General features: G+C 41.0%; 2 protein-coding genes across 4 annotated transcripts in view; one reads left to right on the top strand and one right to left on the bottom strand.

The window, feature by feature from the left end:
- kif7 (kinesin family member 7) overlaps window positions 1-19,570 on the top strand; it is a 48,714-nt gene that overhangs the window by 27,126 nt on the left and 2,018 nt on the right. The window contains exons 11-18 of one of the 2 annotated variants that reach the window (XR_015753851.1): window positions 1,498-1,695; window positions 2,739-2,864; window positions 5,527-5,703; window positions 6,385-6,600; window positions 12,165-12,371; window positions 12,699-12,897; window positions 13,713-13,877; window positions 15,141-15,690. Coding sequence is in view for 1 of the 2 variants with exons in the window: in XM_087981467.1 (XP_087837593.1) it covers window positions 1,498-1,695; window positions 2,739-2,864; window positions 5,527-5,703; window positions 6,385-6,600; window positions 12,165-12,371; window positions 12,699-12,897; window positions 13,713-13,877; window positions 15,141-15,547 (1,695 nt within the window). In the remaining variant the exon portion in view is untranslated. Of the gene's footprint in view, window positions 1-1,497; window positions 1,696-2,738; window positions 2,865-5,526; window positions 5,704-6,384; window positions 6,601-12,164; window positions 12,372-12,698; window positions 12,898-13,712; window positions 13,878-15,140; window positions 18,108-19,570 lie in introns of those variants that run through there. The other variant, XM_087981467.1, reaches the window with a different exon arrangement.
- LOC122540949 (UDP-glucuronosyltransferase 2C1-like) overlaps window positions 1-19,570 on the bottom strand; it is a 32,839-nt gene that overhangs the window by 12,039 nt on the left and 1,230 nt on the right. The window contains exons 1-2 of one of the 2 annotated variants that reach the window (XM_087981469.1): window positions 17,996-18,627; window positions 15,087-15,185 (exon numbers count right to left, since the gene is read on the bottom strand). In XM_087981469.1, the coding sequence (XP_087837595.1) occupies window positions 15,087-15,185; window positions 17,996-18,452 (556 nt within the window). In that variant the 5' untranslated portion in view covers window positions 18,453-18,627. Of the gene's footprint in view, window positions 1-15,086; window positions 15,186-16,820; window positions 18,628-19,570 lie in introns of those variants that run through there. The other variant, XM_087981468.1, reaches the window with a different exon arrangement.

Below are 19,570 nucleotides of genomic sequence, written 5' to 3'. Positions count from 1 at the left end.
ACTAATGCACCTAACACTATGGGCAATTTAGCATGGCCAATTCACCTGACCTGCACATCTTTGGACTGTGGGAGGAAACCGGAGCACCTGGAGGAAACCCACGCAGACACGGGGAGAATGTGCAAACTCCACACAGACAGTCACCTGAGGCTGGAATCGAACCTGGGACCCTGGTGCTGTGAGGCAGCAGTGCTAACCACTGAGACACCGTGCCACCCCCTGATTATCTGAAATTTGGTGTTCTTGCACTTGTCCTATGGGTGCAAACCAAAAACCTTTGGTACCGTGTCTCTTTTCAGCAGTATATCTTTGAATAGCAATCTAGTACATGGTTGCCTCTTAGTTATTTTTTGTGCCCCATCTAATTCTATACTCCTGAAAAACCCAGGTTGTCACTTTTAATATTCAATTATAGTTGTAAAATTTCCATGTTTGACTCATTTAAATGTGCTGCCGCAAGTTTGATTTGACAGACAGATATGTTGGATTATTGAGTATGGAATTCCTAGATTGAGTGGAAAGTACATACGCAGCAGTTGTATAATGGGAACACATTACACTCGTACAAGGTGGGGCACAAAGGTGGTTTGTACCTGTAGAAAAATGACACCAAAAGATGGAAAAGGAGATACAGCTGCTCTTGCAGAATGAGAATCTATGTGTAATTTGATTTTGCACTTACAATTGCAAGCAAAATATTATTGTACAGCTATTTTTTCAATCAAAGAATTTATGTTAAACTTGCGTAGAATCTTGATAGGACTATTCTTGTAACACTGAACAGCTCTGGTCTCTATTATGGGAAGGATGGAGGGGCGCAGAAGGTGAAAGATTCAGTTTGCTAACATGATATGAAAATAATTATCAAAAGTTGAACAGGTTGAGGCTCATTTATCGAGTCATAGACATGTACAGCATTGAAACAGACCCTTGAGTGCAACCCGTCCATGCCGACCAGATATCCCAACCCAATCTAGTCCTACCTGCCAGCACCCAGCCCCTATCCCTCCTATTCATATACCCATTCAAGACTAAAAGTTGATAAAGGTAATTAAGACTGAAACGTTTTGATGGGTTAAATGTGGAAAATATTTTATACTTGTAAGATCAGAACTAAAAAACAAAAGCATATGGTCGCCATAAATATATTCAGTATGGGACTCTAGAGAAAATTCTATAGTTGGAGGGTGACTACAGTGTGGAACATGCTACAATAAAGATAGTTGAGTTAAATAGCTTTGATGTGTTTAAGGGGGAGCTAGATGAGGGTGAAAGGGATAGGAGGATGATATTGATGGATTAAATGAAAAGGATGGAAGGGAGCTTACATGGAGCTTTAATACTGGCACAGTCCCATTGATTGAATGACCTGTTTCTGTCCTGTGAATATTGTGTAATGGATTCTCCCATCTGTACCTGCTAGAAGCGGCTGTGTTTTTATATATCGTAAATCTAGATTTCAGCTGCTGCTAATCTTGACATGCATTTCATTTCCAGGTACTCAGGCAAAAGAAGCGGGATACAGAGCAACTGGTTTCACTGTCATCGCAGAGTGAGCGGCGAATCCATGAGATGGAGAGAAATGTACAGCTGATGAAGCAGCAACAAGCACTTTTGCAGAAAAAGCTGAAAGAGGAAATGGATCAGAAAAGGCGACTTGAGACAGAAATGCAGAAAGGAAAACATCGAGTGAAGGTACTATTTGCTACAAGTTGCGATTGCACAGGCTGAAGTATGTTTTACATTTTAGAATTTAGCCTTTTTCTTCATTGAAACATTAAACCCAATGAACAGTGAAACCCACTCAAAGAGGCAACTATTAAAAAAAAAACTTCCTGGCAATTGTAATTAACTTCCATTGTAAGAGATACAAACTGCACCTTGAAGTCACAGTTATTTGCACCAACCTTGAGTACATCAAGTCAGTTTACAGTTTAATGATCTACTAAATTGCTAGTCCAAAATAAATACTTGGACATGGTGCGTATTTCTTTTAGGTCTTTTCTGTTCAGTTTGATATTTCTGGTACTGAGTTACAATATCAGGATTAAGACGGGCGAGTAAACACAAGGTGCAGCACATAATAAAAGACTTTTATGAGCAGAGTGTTTTTTATCCAGCGTCCCTAGAGGCAGAGAAACTGCACTATCTCTGCAATTGGATGCCTACATTTTACATCTGCTTAAAGGAGAGAGGAGTTTCCCTGCCACTATGAATGCTGGATAAAGAGCACCCCATTGAACAAAAGCTGAGGACTGTGTGTGACAACTACGTTTCATTGCACCTGAATATTTGATGGTGATGAATTGCTAATAACTCCCTACCTTCCTGCCAGCATTGCATACGCAAGAAATTGGGGATCCTAGTCAAATGCCTGCAGAGCATTGATGCTAATTTGGGTGGGATTTTCCTCACACTCCAGAAGTGCACAACAGCTATTTTGTCAACAGTGTTTGCTAGTCCAGTAGATTTCAGGATCGCAACATTCCTTAATAGAAACAGGTGACAATGAATTGCAAAACTCAACTAACAGCCAGGAACCTGAAAACACGTTCTCACTGGTTGAACTTCAGAGTTAGGCTCAATGTCAGATGAGATGAAATGTGTAATCCTGAGATATTTGGCTCATCCAGTTTACTGTATATGTAATGACTAGAGATAGGATATGTGAATACGTAATAAATTGTGGATGCCCCCAAGTGTAATGATGAGCTCATTTTCCCCCCTTCTGTATGCAGGAGCTTGAAATAAAGCATAAGCAGCAGCAACAAATTCTCAAGATTAAAACCGAAGAGATTGCAGCTTTCCAAAGAAAGAGGAGAAGTGGCAGCAATGGGTCTGTAGTCAGCCTCGAAGAGCAGCAGGTAATGTGATAACATGCCTGGAGCAACTCGGTGGTTAGCATCTGAATATTGACTGGAGCAGTTCAATTTCATCAACAAAATTTTATTTTCAAATGATTAGATTATTTGTTTCTTAGTTCTGTCCATTATGGGCCAAATACCTCCTGTGCCAATTTATGAACTTCCATGAATGTATATTTTACTGCTAATTAAAGGGTTGTTTTAATATTTGACAATTACTTTCCTCTCACCTGTTTTTTTTGACATAGAGTCACAGAGATATATAGTACAGAAAGAGACCCTTCAGTCAAACTCGTCCATGCTGACCAGATATCCTGAATTAATCTAGTCCCATTCCAGCATTTGGTGCATCTCCCTCTAAACACTTCCTATTCATATACCCATCCAGATGCCTTTTAAATGTTGCAATTGTACCAGCCTCCACCACTTCCTCTGGCAGCTCATTTCATACATGCACACCCCCTGCATGAAAGCATTGCCCACAGGTCCCTTGTAAATCTTTCCCCTCTCACTGTAAACCTATGCCCTCTAGTTTTGGACACCCTTACCCTGTGGCAAAGACCTTGACTATTCACCCTATCTATGCCCCTTATGATTTTATAAACCTCTATAAGGTCACCCCTCAGCCTCTCGCGGTCAAAGGAAAACTGCTTCTGCCTATTCAGACTGTCCCTATAGCTCAAATCCTCCAACCCTGGTAACACCCTTGTAAATCTTTTCTGAACCCTTTCAAGTTTCACAACATGATTCCTATAGTTGACTGACCAGGCAGTGAACTTGCACAGCTGACTGCCTATGGTATGTAGTTACAAGCATCTCTGGACATCATTTCAGTCTAAGAAAAATAAACAGTGAAATTCACAGCTGGGCTCAGAGAAACCTCAGTATGGGGAGCTCCTCACAGCAGGCGAACAGCTAAGTGTTGTTTTTAAAAGAGTAACCATACTATTTTTTTGTACATCTACAATAGTGAGTAAGGTGGATTTTTATTTTGTTTGTATGTTTTACTGAGATCTGACATATTATGACTGTGGCTCTATGACTATTACTAATTTTGCACACAAGCACCTAAGAAAGTTACCAGTGAACGGACTGAAAAATTAAATTCAACAGCTGGTCAAGATGTTACCTATTTGTTATGCTCAATAGAACTTAACAAAATTCAGGGCAATGCACTTCCTTCCGTTGATTTGAGTCACAAGTTCCAGGATAGTCGCAGATTCTCTTTCCTTTCTCTGCAGAGCAATGTGTACTCCAATTGACACCTCTATGTAAAGGCCAGGATTTTGATTTCTGATGTTTGTTGGAAAATGCATGTGTGCAGACATTGGGTAAGGACTAAGTCAGAAACAATAGGGCGGCACGGTGGCACAGTAGCTAGCACAGCTGCCTCACAGCGCCAGGGACCCGGGTTCGATTCCTGCCTTGGGCAACTGTCTGTGTGGAGTTTGCACATTCTCCCTGTGTCTGCATGGGTTTCCTCCCACAATCCAAAGATGTGCAGGTTAAGTGAATAGGTTATGCTAAATTGCCCATATTGTTAGGTACATTAGTCCGGAGTAAATGTAGGGGAATGGGTCTGGGTGGGTTACTCTTTAGAGGATCGGTGTGGACTTGTTGGCCCGAAGGGCCTGTTTCCACACTGTAGGGAATCTAATCTAATCTGAAAAATTGTACTTATCTTTACATTTTATGATTAGACGTTACAAATGACAATTGCATAAGCCAATGAAGGACTGCTTGAGCCCCATTAAGAGCAAGTACAGTTGAATGATTTATGTACCTATAAGCACATCACAGCCTTGAAGATTGGATGGGAATTGACACCAGCTTTGAATCTTGTGGTGTATCCATGATTGAGGGACATTTCCTCTTTTGTATAACACTAGTGGACACACATACCTCGATGGGAATGTCTCGAGCATCTGCTTTAAGTGAGTGAGGAACATGGACAGGGCATTTGTTTTGTAGCTGCCAAAGATCGAGGGGTGGTGGGGGTAAAGGGCACGCTACTTTGTTCTAATAGGACTTTTTTGCTAGTGTTCTACTTCCCCTGTCATGCCAGTCACAAAGGTGGCAGGATTTCATCCACAGCAATAAGAACTAAGTGCTGGACCACCAGGTGGGCTCCACAGCTGTTAGGAGAGATTGATGTGCCTCCTCCCAACTATCCAGCAGAACCAGGCCATAGTGAGGAAACTCCCTGCCTGTGTGACAACAACACCATCTTGCATTTATATAGTATCTGGTGTAACAAAATGTCCCATGACACTTAATGAGAACATAATTGATAAAGCATTTTGACGGCAGCTTACAAAACACAACGTAAGGGTAGATCATCAAAAGGTTGGCAACTGTGGTGAAATAACAGGAACACCTTCAAATTAAATGTAGAGCTAAGGATATTCTAACCTCCTATTGCAGCCCCTTGTAATTTGGCAGGCTGTGGGAAGAGCCATGTTTGTGATAGACAGTGGTCCCTGCCAAGCATGCAGCTGCTCACATCAGAGGCTGGAAGTGCATTGTGCTTAACTACTGATGAATGTGAGAGTGCGTGAAAACACTCACAGACTTTCATGACCCATGATTATTTTAGGAGGGAAAAGCTCCTTTCTGAGCCCTTTGCTGTGACACATGTATTGATGATCAACTTTTCTTGTAGAAAATTGAAGAGCAGAAGAGGTGGTTAGACACTGAGATTGAGAAGGTTCTTGAACAACGGAAGGCTCTGGATGACCTGGAAGAGGAGCTGAACAAACGCGAGATCATTGTAGAAAAGAAGGAGGCCTTGCTGCAGGAGAAGAATGGGCTGGAGAGCAAGAGGCTGCGGTCCAGTCAGGTGAGAAATTCCTTCTACAGAATGAGTGATTGAGAGGTAGCAACTCCAACATTGCATCAGATTAGAGCCTAAGTGAGCACTTTTCAGAAGGATGAAGGAACACTGGAGTCAAGACCACCTTATGAAAGGAAAAAAATGGGGATCCTATTTGCTTCAGAGTTAAATTTGAAGGCCAATCAGATTAGAGAGTAATGGACTACATTTCAAGTGCAGAGACGACTTGTTCAAGTTGTTTTTCTGCAATTTTTCTCCCATCCTCTCCTAAAGCAACTGACTGAATATATCGTTCTACTATTGTCAGCAGCACTTTCTGACCTCATATATACAGTACTGTATATGTAAGCATAGAGAATGAATTTCAATGGGGCATTAAACTGTGAGCCTGCTGAACCTTGTGCTCAGCATTCACTCAACAGCAGAGTTGGGTGCAAACTGATCAGTAGTGGGAATACTGTCTGACTCGCCATTTTTCAACCCATTATGACACCATAATCATCATCTATATGAGGTCAGCTTTCCAAACACAGACCAGAGACCAAACCTGGAACCTTGTGGTCTGTCCGACATTACCTTTCACTGTTAACATGAGAAGATTGTAGAAAAAGTATTCTGACTTTCTTTCAATTTATTTCAAGACCTTGGAGTGTTGGTCAGTTTTCTTTACTATTATTCTTTCTTTAGGCACTGAGTAATGACATTGTGAGAGTGTCGAGCCGCATTGAATCTCTGGAGAAGGAGCTGTCTGAGAAGAATGGGCAGTTGCGTAATGGCAGTGCCTGTGACCAACAGGAAATCCGGGAAGAGATTTCCACCCTACGGCATGAGAAGGATCAGATGATGAAACAGCGCACTGAACTCGATGAGAAACTACGGATGGGAAACCTGCTGTCTGCAGAGGTAGGGCTTGTTGGGAGAGAAACCAGTTGATCCAGCGGCATATTGTAAAATCATACAGAATCAGTCGTATGTTAGAATAATGTTTCACCTCATTAACTAGCTGCAAGCTGTATTTTTCAGTTGAATACACAACATCCTTACTATTCATGAGTTAGCTAATGCAGGACCATTTCTAGTTTATTTATCATGCAGTGGGATTGATATTCCAGTGTTACAAAGGAAAATCAGTGAATTATATGTTCATTTGCAATATCTTTGTAGTAGTAATCATTTACTATAAATAAAAGATTTGTTACTTGCACTGCTTACCCTACCATACTTAGTTCATAACTTCAATTCTAAAGCAGTACATTCTCTGTCTCTGTATGAACAACATCGTGGGAGACCTCTTTAAAAGCTGATATTTAATTATTGTTTTACAACAAGTCCAAAACTTCCAGCGGGTCAGGTGGACTGATGACAGAATAAGATCACTGCAGAGGTGATCTCCTGTCATTAAATGTCTGATTGGTTACCATGGTGCCAGTGGACCTTTTAACTGGTGCTCTCTGAAGGTGATATTTATATTGGATTCTACAGGTGACTGCTGCCATTTGGAGCCACTCCTGTGTAGCCACACTGAATATGTAAAGAGCAATGGCATGTTGGGTGATGCCTTTGCCATTTGAGCCATTGAGGACTGGTGTATGTTTTCTGGAGATGTTTAAGCAATAGCATATTAGTATTTAAACACTTACCTGTTCTGCTGAGTGTGTAGATTAGTTCCATAAGATTCAAATTTCATAAACATTTCAGCCAGTGTTTAAAACTGCTGTACATTGCAGATACAAGCCTCTTTATTGTTAATAATTATTTTTAAAAGTATAAATATTCAAATAATTGTCCACTTCCCTTTGGAAAGAACACGACTCCTGAATCTGTTTCCACGAACCTTTTAGGCAGTGTAGTCCACTTTGCAGCGCCTCGCTGTGTAAAGGTTTGTGTTTTAGCAGGTGTGTGTCTCATTACTCAGCAGGTACACTGCGCTGCAGAGCTAAAGAGTTCAAAGGACCGCAGGTTCCAATCCTGTGTGTATTCAGCAAATGGCAGTTATTATAGAGTCGTACAGCACAGAAGCAGACCCTTCAGTCCAACTTGTCCATGCCGAGCAAGTTTCCCAAACTAAGCAAATCCCACTTGCATGCATTTAGCCCATATCTCTCTAAAAATTTTGTATTCATGCACCTTTCAAAATGTATTTTAAATGTTGTAACTGTACCTCCATCTATCACTTCCTCTGGCATTCCATTCCACATGCAAACCACCCTCTGTCTGGAAAAAAGTTGCCCCCTTTTTGAATCTTTCTCCTCTCAGCTGAAAATTTGCCATGTAGTTTTGATTTCCCCTGCCCTGGGGAAAAGACCTTTGCTTTCACCTGATGTATGCTCCTCATGATTTGGCTTTGTTTCCTTTCTTCCTTTGTCCAATCAGCCAGGGTTTTGAGCTGTCATCAATATCTGCTCCTGGGAAGCAATTGTGCATGAATGTTGAATGAAAGAAGAACCAGACTCTGTCATAATGCTGGTCTCCTTGCCCCACCCCACCCCACCTCACCAGCTGTCAGAAAGCCAAACTCTCTAGACTCGTGTATATAATGGGGTAATGGAAGGGAATTGGTATTCATAGTATCATAACCTGAAATCATCAACAGCTTCAGAGAGAAGCAAGTTGAGGAGAGGGGTAAGTTAGCTATTCTCGTTTTTGAGGTGCTAATATGGGGCAGGCATCCAAGTGAGTTTTAACCAGTTTTCTATCTAACCATCTTCTGTTAATAAATGAAAATACAGAGAATCACAGAACGATAGAGCACAGCAGGAAGTCCATTGTGCATCTACAGGCTCTTTAGTAAGTCTAACTACCTAGCTGCACTCCTGTTCTTTCTCTAAATTCCTGTCACTGTTTACCTATTATGTCATCCAGTTAAATGATACTATGAAATCTGTTTCCATCATTCTTTCAGGCAGTGCTTTCCAGATCACCACAGCTTTCTGTGTTTAAAGAAAAAGCCTTATTGTTTTTGATTCTTGTGTCAATATATTTAAGTCCAACCCATCTGCCACTAGAAGCAGTCGGTTCTCATTTGCCTTATCATGATTTATAACTTCCTTTTAAATCTTTCTTTAACCTCTCTATTCTAAAGAGAACAGAGCCAGCTTCCCCTGGACAGAGTGGATGTTGGGAAGATGTTTCCATAGGTAGGAAAGACTACGACCTGAGGGCACAGCCTTAGAGTAAAGGGAAGACCTTTGAGAATGGAGATAAGATGAAACTTCTTCAGCCAGAGAGTGGTGAACCTATGGAATTCACTGCCACAGAAGGCTGTGGGGGCCAGGTTATTGAGTGTATTTAAGATCGAGATAGATAGATTCCTGATTATCAAGAGGATCAAGGGTTATGGGGAGAAAGCAGGAGAATGAGATTGAGAAACTTATCAGACTTGTTTGAATGGCGGACCAGACTTGATGGGCTGAATGGCCTAATTTCTGCTCCTATGACTTATGGTCTCTTCATCCCCACTATCTCTCTGAAAAAGTACCTCTTCAATCTGCCCATCTTTCCAGTTAGAAACATAGCAACATAGAAAATGTGACACCAGGTTTTGGTCCAACAGGTTTAGTTGAAATCACAAGCTTTCAGAGCGTTGCTCCTTCATCAGGTGAAATGAAGAGAAGCACACAGGCACAGAATTTATCGATAGAGAGATAAAAAGATCATGCAAGTGGCATGAGTGGAGTGTCTACAGGCTGAGTAACAAGTCTGTTCAGGTGATCAAAAGCATCAGACAGAGTCAGTAAAGTGTCAACAGATGAATAACACCAACAATTGCCAATTTCCAGACACCATCTTATAACTCATCCATTTCATACTGACAACAAGAACTATGAGTTTGCTGGGACAACACACCAATACTAGGACAGGCTAAGCAAAGGACACCAAGGGAATTCCTGGAAGCATGGTAATCTTCCTTGGGCTCCATCAACAAGCACATTGGTCGGACCCAGTATACAAACTGCTGCAATGGACAACCGGAAATAGTTCAGGCAGCGCCACATCAATTCAAAGTGGAACAGTACAGTAATACTTCACAGGAGGCAACTCAGCACTGATGATGTCACCTAGAAACATCTGCCAACAAACCTACCAGCTTGGCGAACAGACCAACAACGAATCCAACGAGCTCCCGAGCTGCAGATCTTCACAAAATCTTTAAACAACGTCTTCACCTTCAACAGCCAGCTCCTCATCCAGACTCACGGAACAGACATGGGGACCAAATTTGCACCCCAATATGCCAATATTTTCATGCACAAGTTTGAGCAAGACTTCTTCGCTGCACAGGATCTCCAAACAACTCCATACACTAGATACATAACAACATTTTCTTCCTTTGGACTCATGGCAAGGAATCACTAAAACAACTGCACAATGATATCAACAAGTTTCATCCCACCATCAGACTTACAATGGACTACTCTTCTGAATCAGTCTCATTCTTGGACACATGCATCTCCATCAAGGGTTTATGCCTTGGGTTTATCTCACGCTACATGTAACCCCACCAAACTGTTCTGTATCTGTAAAATCCTTACTGTCCTGTTTTGCCACCATCACCTTGGTAACTTGTTATGATCTCTCTATCTTAATTAGTTTGTACAGTTTTGGATTACTCGATTTGTTGGTTATACCCTCAGCATACAACTCTATCACATTATTCCAGCCATTTGGTTTGTCTCCAGCACTATCTTTTTTTTTTGTAATTATCTTTCTGTCTCAATTAATCAGATTGTAGGTCATCCCTTCACTTGTTATTCAGCTATTGACACTTTACTCACACTGTCGGACATTTTGATCACCTGACTTATTAGTCAGCCTATCGACATTCCACTCGCATCAATTGTACGATCTTTTGACCTCTCTGCCTATAAATTCTGTGCCTGTGTGCTTCGCTTCTCTTCTCTTCACCTGACAAAGGAGCAGCGATCCAAAATCTTATGATTTCAAATAAACCTATTGGTCTATAATTTAGTGTCATGCGACATCTGACCTTATAGGAACAGGAATTGGCTGTTCAAATCTGGGAGCCTGTTCCACCATTCAATATGATCATAGCTAATCATTCCTACTCAGTACCCTGTTTCTGCTTTCGCCTATACCCTTTAATCCCTTTAACCTGAAGAACTATGTCTGTCTCCTTCTTGAAAACAATCAATGTTTTGGCCTCAACTGCTTTCTGTGGCAGCGAATTTCACAGGCTCACCGCTCTGAGTAAAATGGCCTACCCATGTATCCTTAGATTATGTCTCTTGATCTGGACTTCCCAGTCATCGGGAACATCCTTCCTGTGTTTACTCTGCCTAGTCCTGTTAGAATTTGTTAGGTTTCTATGAGATCCTCCCTCATTCATCTAAACTCCAGTGAATATAGTCCTAACTGATACAGCCTTTCTTCATAGCTCAGGGTTCAGCCTTTGCTGCACTCCCTGCGTAGACAGAATTTCCTTCCTCGGATAAGGAGACCAAAACTGCACACAGTGTGCCAAGTGTGTCTCACTAAGGCCTTGTATGATTGCACCTGTACTTATATCCTCTTGCTATGAAGGCAAGCATGCCATTTGTTGCAGTCACTGCCTGCTGCACCCGCGTGTTTACTTTCAGCGAGTAGAGTACAAGAAAACCCAGGTCTTGTTGCACCTTCTGTCTTCCCAATCTATTACCATTCAGATGATGATCCACCTTCCTCTCTTTGCTACTAAAGTAGACACATTTGTCCACATTATACTTCGTCTGCAATTGGACACGGTAGTTCGGTTGAGGTCTAACCTCACTTGTTTAGAAGTATTCAGTTTTACTCACAAACAATAAAGTCAGGCAGTATCTTTCCAAGTTCTGGTGAAGGGTTAATTACATAAAACATTAGTTCTGTTTCTCCCTCTCCCAGCTAATGCCTGGCCTGCTGAAAGTTTTCTTGCATTTTTGTGTTTTTCCAGATTTCCAGCAGCCACAGTATTGTGATTCACAGAATTGTTTTGGGGCAGTATGGTGGCTCAGTGATTAACACTGCTGCCTCACAGCACCAGGGACCCAGGTTCGATTCCAGTCTCGGGCGATATCTGTGTGGAGTTTGCACATTCTTCCCGTGTCTGCGTCGGTTTCCTCCAGGTGCTCCAGTTTCCTCCCACAGTCCAAAGATGTGCAGGTTAGGTGGTTTGGTCATGCTAAATTGCCCATAGTGTTTGGTGCATTAGTCAGAGGGAAATGGGTCTGGGTGGATTACTCTTCGGAGGGTCGGTGTGGACTGCTTGGGCCTAAGGGCCTGTTTCCACACTGTAGGGATTCTAATCATTCTAATCAAAAAGCAGACCATTTGGTCCGTTGTGTCGAAGTTGGCTGTCTGAATGAGGAACGCATCAGTCACCATAGCCCTGCACATTCATTCTTTTCAGATAATAATTCAATTTCCTCTGGACTCCCTGTATTAAACCATTGCCTTTCCTTTTTTAATGTTTGTCTATTGTTCCTCTCTAGGAAGAGAGGATCCTTTTCCAGCTGGATGAAGCTATTGAAGCGCTGGATGCTGCAATTGAGTACAAAAACGAGACAATCACACGTCGGCAGAGGGTGCTGCGAGCATCTGCCAGCATGCTGTCCCAGTGTGAAATGAACCTAATGGCAAAGCTGAGCTATCTCTCAGCATCTGAAACTAGAGCACTGCTCTGCAAATATTTTGACAAGGTAAGGGCTGTTTCTCCTTTTACTGTGCACAGCATACCTTGTCTAATTGCCAGCAGAGCCTTCTTGAGACAATTACCATCAGGTGGGGAGTAAGGAGGACATATGGGGAAGGAGACCATGCTGTCAACATTGACGAAACCACTTGTGGCATTGATGGGCCCAGCTTGGAGCTTGGACATTCTGCTCCAAGTCCCGATTGTTCATAATGCTGTTTGTGCTTTACAGCCATGTTGTATTTTTTAAGCCACATTGGTCAGGTAAAGTAAGCAGCAGTGGGGCAATGCTACATGCAGCACGTTCTGAATCAGTGTGAATGTGTTCCTGCAGGTGGTAACACTCCGAGAAGAGGAGCGCAAGATGCAACTGGCTTTCATGGAGTTGGAGATGCGTGCTGAGGAGCAACAAAAGCTCGTTTACTGGCTGGAGGCAGCAGTCGAGCGCCAACGCCTCGAGACAGATCGTCGCCTCACTGTCCAGCAGAAGGAACATGAACAAAACCTGCAGCTCCTGCTCCAGCACTGCAGAGGTTCGGACTGACTGTATTCATGGAGCATTTGCAGATTTGTACATCGTTGTAATCTCATAGAGTTTTACAGTACAGAAAGAGGCCCTTTGCTCCACTGGGCACCAACCACCCTAATCTCATTTTCCAACATTTGGTCTGTATTCTTGTATGCTTTCACACTTCAAGTGATCATTTAAGCATTTCTTAAAGAGTTATACGTACCAAGATGTTCTTATTCCAAATGGATACTGTTATTGATGTATATTGTTTAATATTATATACACTCTTTCAGTTTTGACAATCATCTTTTCCATCTCCAAATCTTTTATGATCCCAGCATATGGGCTTGATTCAGATCCATTAGAACTTGGATTGAGTCCATGCAAATCATTTGAGCTGGATGGTTTTCCATTTGAAAGAAGTACCTACACTACAGCTGTAGGGCAGGATCCTGAATTTTACTGCCGTTCAGCTTTCTGTCAGGCAGTGGTTAAAATGCTTCAATGAATCCCAGTGTCCCAGGTTAAAAAACTGGAAAAATCAACCTATGTTCCATCTGAATTCTTCTTGATCTCTGTGTAGAAAGTGCAGAATTATTTGTGAATTTCCAAGTTGATTATCATTATAGACTCTCAGTAACCTGAACTCACACGAGACCAGCCAGGCAATATCAGTGGTTGCTAAGCATCCATAAAGTCACGATATCATGACCTGCCAGAACCTTGGTAAAGAGACAGGGAATCGATAACAAAGAAGATTTGTGTTCAAGCTTCTGTCAACTGGTGGAACAATCCCAGAGCCTTTGCAAAATCTCATTTTGTTTTGTCTTTTCACAGGACAAATGGATGAAGGAATTGCTGGGAGTCAGAGGCAGTATGAGGGCTGGATTCAAATGCTGGAGAAGGAGCTTGTCTGGTACAAACGAGCCAACCATGAATTGAACACAAAATTGCGAGAACTGTCTAGTTATCTCGTGAATCAGCCAGCAGAGCAAAATAAATGTAAGGATCAGAATGTGGCAGTGCTACTGACACTTCAATCACATTGTAGCTCCTTCACACTCATTTCTCAATCATAGGAATTATCTCATTTTAACCAGAGAGAAACCACTGTGTAATGCTAAAGAATGTGAACGATGGTTCCTCTTCCTTTATTATAACTTGTACTTAATTCTTTCTTACTTTCCTCAGTTCTTAAATTAATTACAGCTTCTCTTTAAAAACTGCCTTGTCTATAATTGAATTTTATGGAAAGTACAATAATGTGCACTGACTGGAGCCACCTTTTACTTTTCTATTGATCACAGTGTCTGAATAAGTGAGGGGAATTTTGCTATTTCTGTTTCACATAAATAAGACCAATGATTAATTATACTTAAAATGTCGATTTGTTCACCTATTAAATTTGAAGAACTTGCATTCATACAACACCTTTCTTATTTTCAGGAAGTTCCATTGGCTTTAGAGCCAATAAAGTGCTTTTGAAAAGTAATTATTGTTATTCTGTAGGCAAACCCATCAACCAAATTGTACAATGCAGGTTTCACTGACACAAAATAGGAGTTAAGGCTTGGGCATGATCAGCCATGGTCTTATAGAGTTGCATGGTAGGCTTGAGAGGCAAATGTCTGACTCCTGCTCCTATTTCTTAAATGTTCACAAACAGCAATGTGAAAAATACCATTTGCTTAATGTTGACAATTTTGGTTAAATGATAACTGGGCAGGATATCAGAAAAACTCCCAGTTTTCCCAATATATTCATGAGGCAGTATGGGTCTCAAATTAAATTTTTTTCTGAAGGGTTGCCTGTGTAACCATGCTACGCTGCCACATTAGTGCACTGAGTGACAGGTTATCTTACGAATTCAAGTTCTACAGTGACACTTGATCCACCAAACTACTGATGGTGATTTGGGAACTGACAGATTGGATTTGAGCAAGGCCCCACTTGTGGGGCAGTGAGGTTAGGTTTACACTTGCAGGCCTTCTGATGTTACTAATCATCACCGTGCCATGAGGAGACACAAAATGGATGTCCAATTTCTCTCTAGAAGTAAGATAAATCAATTCAAGTGAGAGGTGCTCACTGCTCCTGCTTATGCATTTCAGAAAATCAGACTATCTGATGATTGTCTGAGCACACATAATAGGTCAGAAGAGAAAGATGCTGTTTAAAATTAAATTGCACTGTGCTTTTGTTTTTGCTCACTTGGCAGGAAGCATGTGAAATAATGCTGCTTCTGTTCTGTTTCATATCTTGGAGATGTTGGGAAAACTCCAGTCACTGTTGACCGAATTCCTGCGCGACCTGGAAGAGAAGAAAATGGAAATAATATTTTGCCAGAGCAAATATCTGTGCTGTCAGCTACTCTGGAGCACATTCCCAAACCGAAAGAGGAGCTCCGGGATCTGGTCCATGCACCTCTGCCACCTACTTGGAGAAGGTCATCCCTACCTACAGAAGATCAGCCTGGACTTGATGAACTGAGACTACGGGATTCAGTGGAACATTTGTGCCATCGGGTGGTGCAGCCTGCAGAGGGTGCCATGCACTGGAGTATTACACCTGTGCAGAAATCTCAAAAAACATTCAGACAAGCAAGTCTCAGTTCAAACATTTCTCACTTCAATTCTGGGATAATTGACGTCCGAAAAAATCCAGTGGGATAGCTGACAGTGAAACACCACGTGGTGTTAAAGTAGACATCAGCACAGATTCTCATTGAAGAAAACCCACTTTGAAGAAAAGCATTTTATTTGAATATTTTCAACAAAATGGTTCATATTGAACAGGAAAACATTTCAGAATCTTGGTGAGTGATGGAAAAATAAACTTGTTTCAGTTTACTTTTTGATAACATAGAATCCCAAAAATAATAGAGATGAAAGATTATAACAGTAAGGGTGAAGCCAGAGGGTAAAATCACAGCAGAATGAGTGATTCAAAATAGCAACACTGGGTGACCAATTCCGCTGTCTAGAGATGTACTGATCACACTACTGACGGAGCATCAGAGTCTGTGGTTTAGATTTGATTGCTGTTCTTACAGGAAAGGCATATGGATGACCTTTAAAAAATGTGTACCTTTACCTTTATATGTGTCTTTTATTTGTGCTTCTAAGAATTGTGCACAACCTAAATTTGAGTAGTTGTTTGGACTTGTGTTAATATGCGTGAAGTTGAGAAAAGATGAAAATGAAGATGAAGATGAGAAAAGATGTTCATTTTGCTTGCTTTACACTCACTGGTTCTATTATATCCTTCAATAATGGTGCTCCTTCACGTAAGCAGCATGATTAATTTTTAATGACATTTGAAAATCAGATTTCTAATCAAAGTGCAGCATTTCACTGAATATCAACAAGCAAGAACTACTGTTGACAGACAAACCTGCATTCTTATGCACTACTAATAGACTTGTGTAAGCCTCAGGATACCTATAAAGGGCAGTCATGATATGGAGGTGCCGGTGTTGGGCTGGGGTGGACAAAGTTAAAAATCACACAACACCAGGTTATAGTCCAACAGGTTTATTCGGAAGCACTAGCTTTCGGAGCACTGTGCCTTCATCAAGTGGTTGTGGAGTACAAGATCATACGACACAGAATTTATAGCGAAAGATTACGGTGTGATACACTGAAATGATATATTGAAAAAAACTGGGTTGTTTGTTAAGTCTTTCATCTTTTTAGAATGACTGTGTTAGTTTCAGTTTTTCATATATAAATCCCAGAACTTTTTTAAAGTTACATTCTCAAGTTAGCTTTAACAATAGGTGTCATCTCAGCTCAGATACTACTTTGAAAGTATACGGTTAAAGTGTGTCTCCCAGTGTTCAGACTGATTCTATTTCTAAAGTGGGATTTACAGAACCTTACATGAAATTTTCTATTCAATTGGAACAACTCAATTCCTCCTGGTCCCAGTCTGAAACGATGAATCTTACTGAGTTTTTTCCTTTTTCTTCCAAGTGACATTACAAAGTTTCTTCAATAGTTGGACTGTCAGCATTATAACTATGAGGAACAGAGATAACAGGAAAATCATCACATCTATGCAATAGTAAACGTACCAGGGGAGTCGGTAAGATTCTGAGCGCAAATGTGCTGCCCCTTTGTGTCGGGCAACATATTCAACCCAGAAAATAGCTCTCTCCATTGGAGACTCGGGTTGGTCTCTGTGGAGAGCAGAGAGTTTCTGCATGTTCTCCCGATAAGATGTGTTATATATAACCTCATTAAGTGCCTGCAGTAGATCTGTTGACTGCATGGTTGCGGCGCTAATGACCTTTGCTGCACCTCGGACTTCAAGTCTGAGTAAATTATCAAACTGGTCATAAAACAGAGGTATACCAACTATTGGCACCCCATGATAAATGGCTTCATAAACTCCATTGGTGCCACCATGAGCAACGAAGGCTCGTGTCTTTGGGTGCCCCAGTAGATCATTCTGAGGGATCCATTTTGCCAGTAAGGTATTATTTCCAATGTTGGGAGGGATCTTTCCATCATGTCTCCAGATAACCTTCTGAGGTACTTGAGCAAGACCCTCTGCTATTTGCATTGCAATATGCATTGGCAAAGAGTTGACAATGGTCCCCATTGACATGACAATAATCCCATATTCCCCTGAGGACTGGACAAACTCCTCAAACTCTGCCTCTAGAGGTTTGGATGGTTTACACTGGAATCCTCCAACATAAATAATATTTGGCATGGTGGGTCTCGGGAAATCAAATATAAAATCTACTCTCATCAGCCACACATCTGCACTGAGAAGAACAGTCTCAACGTCTGTGTCTGGGCCCAGATAGCGATGGCAGAAATCATTGTACATTGGATATGTTAGAAAATTTGCAATTGCTAGTTGAACAAGATTTAGGATGACATTTTGTGTTCTTTGGAGAAATGTCATTTTGTCTGTCAATTGAGAGCGAGGAATTGGAACATAGGAAGCTGGTGATGGGGCAGAGATGAAATGAGCTTCTCCACTGGTGATCCATCGAACATTATATACCAAAGGGAGTTTTAAATAATGCGCAAGCATTGGGCCTGTAAGAAATACAGGATCAGTAAGTACTAAGTCAAAGTGCTCATTTTCAAGTTGATTTAACAAACCTTTGTTTTCAAAAATTGCGGTGTTTAAGTCCATCCCCCAATGGTGACATGCATGCATAAAAGACATTGTTGCATATTGGAACTTAATAAAGCCCCATGGCGTCCAACCATCCTGTAAGGCTTCAAGTGTCTTTTGTATCAGAACATCCAAAATATCTTCACTATTATTTTTCCCAATGATTCCTTCTACTTCAGTTATAATAGATTGATATAGATCCGGCCTCTCTTTGATGTACAATGTTGCTGAGAAATAAAGCACAGTGAAGTTGTGCCCACGGAGTTTCAGTTCTTCCATTAAAATTCTCATATTGACCCAGTGACTCCCATCAAGCGGGACAACCAATATATTTGCTCCCTGGGTAATTGGGCAGGAAAGGGTGAAGCAGATAGTAAGAATGCATGCAAAGTGGACTCTGTTCTTCCATGCAAGACAGTCCATGTTAACTGCAAGTGACATCCAGATCCTGTTGAAGAATTGAAAAAATATATTATTAGAGCATATAAATCTTTCCAATCTGGGATCTTTCAGAACAATTCATGTTTGTATTTCTGGAATACAGAATGATATTGGAATTCTTAATCACAAGTTTGGAACCAGAAAATACTGTCAATATGCATATTTACCTGAAACATGAGACACTAATGAAACATTATATAGCAGTGGTAAAAATTGTCTTCCATATCCAAATACTGTATCTTCCATGTTTCTGCTAAACGCTAATACAACGCTGGCTGGTTGCTTGGGTCACTGAAAATTTCCAGACAGCATGTATTCCAAGTTTTAGGTTTCTGACTGGAGAGATTAGGTTTTAAAAGAATATCAGAAGAAAGATCAGAAGAAGGCCACTGGATCTTGTAACCTTGCTTAGTCCTTCAGTAAGACAATCATTGGACTGTATCAACTCCACTTTTCACTTGTTGCTTGGGTTTGTAAGTGCCCCAAAATCAACAATATCAGACTGCTGAGTGCTAGCTGTCCACTAGCGTACAGAATTCCAAAGATGCCTCTGTGAAGAACTTGGCTTATGGAATTCAGTATTTCACAAAGTCTACTTAAAAGATTGAAACTCTACCATAGATTGAGAGCTCCCTCACTGAGGGTTTTGCCAGGAACTAGTAACTTTAATCAAGAGCGATTAATTTTGTATTTCTGAAAAGTCATTAGATGTCAAGCCCCATGAGATTGACAAGACAACATTTAAACAAATCATTTTGTCCTATATTGTAGCTATGTACGTGTGATTAAAGGCAAGAAATGTATGTATTTGTTTGGATGTCTGAACTCACAAAGGTTCGCCACAGGAAAGTATTAACTTTTGAGTTTTTGTTATTAGAGGATTGATTCACCCGATGAAGTGTTTTAATGTAGACAGTTGAGTACTGGCAACCTGTAATTGAATCCCCAGCACAGATTGCTTTATCATAACATTTTAATGCGAGTACCTATCCATGTTTAGTAATCTCCATCTTCGATTCTTCAGTCAATTTCAGACAAAATCAATCATTCACTTTCAATTCAATAAGCTCCAATTTAACTGTTCATAAGACACTCAAAAGTCAATGTAAACAACATAC

This window comes from Chiloscyllium plagiosum, unplaced genomic scaffold (genome assembly GCF_037043375.1).
Source record: "Chiloscyllium plagiosum isolate Xiang-an unplaced genomic scaffold, Cpla_swu_hap1 HiC_scaffold_39, whole genome shotgun sequence".
NCBI classification, from domain to species: Eukaryota; Metazoa; Chordata; class Chondrichthyes; order Orectolobiformes; family Hemiscylliidae; genus Chiloscyllium; species Chiloscyllium plagiosum.
Note: the sequence above shows the minus strand (reverse complement) of the source record. Positions and strands in the feature narration are given on the sequence as shown.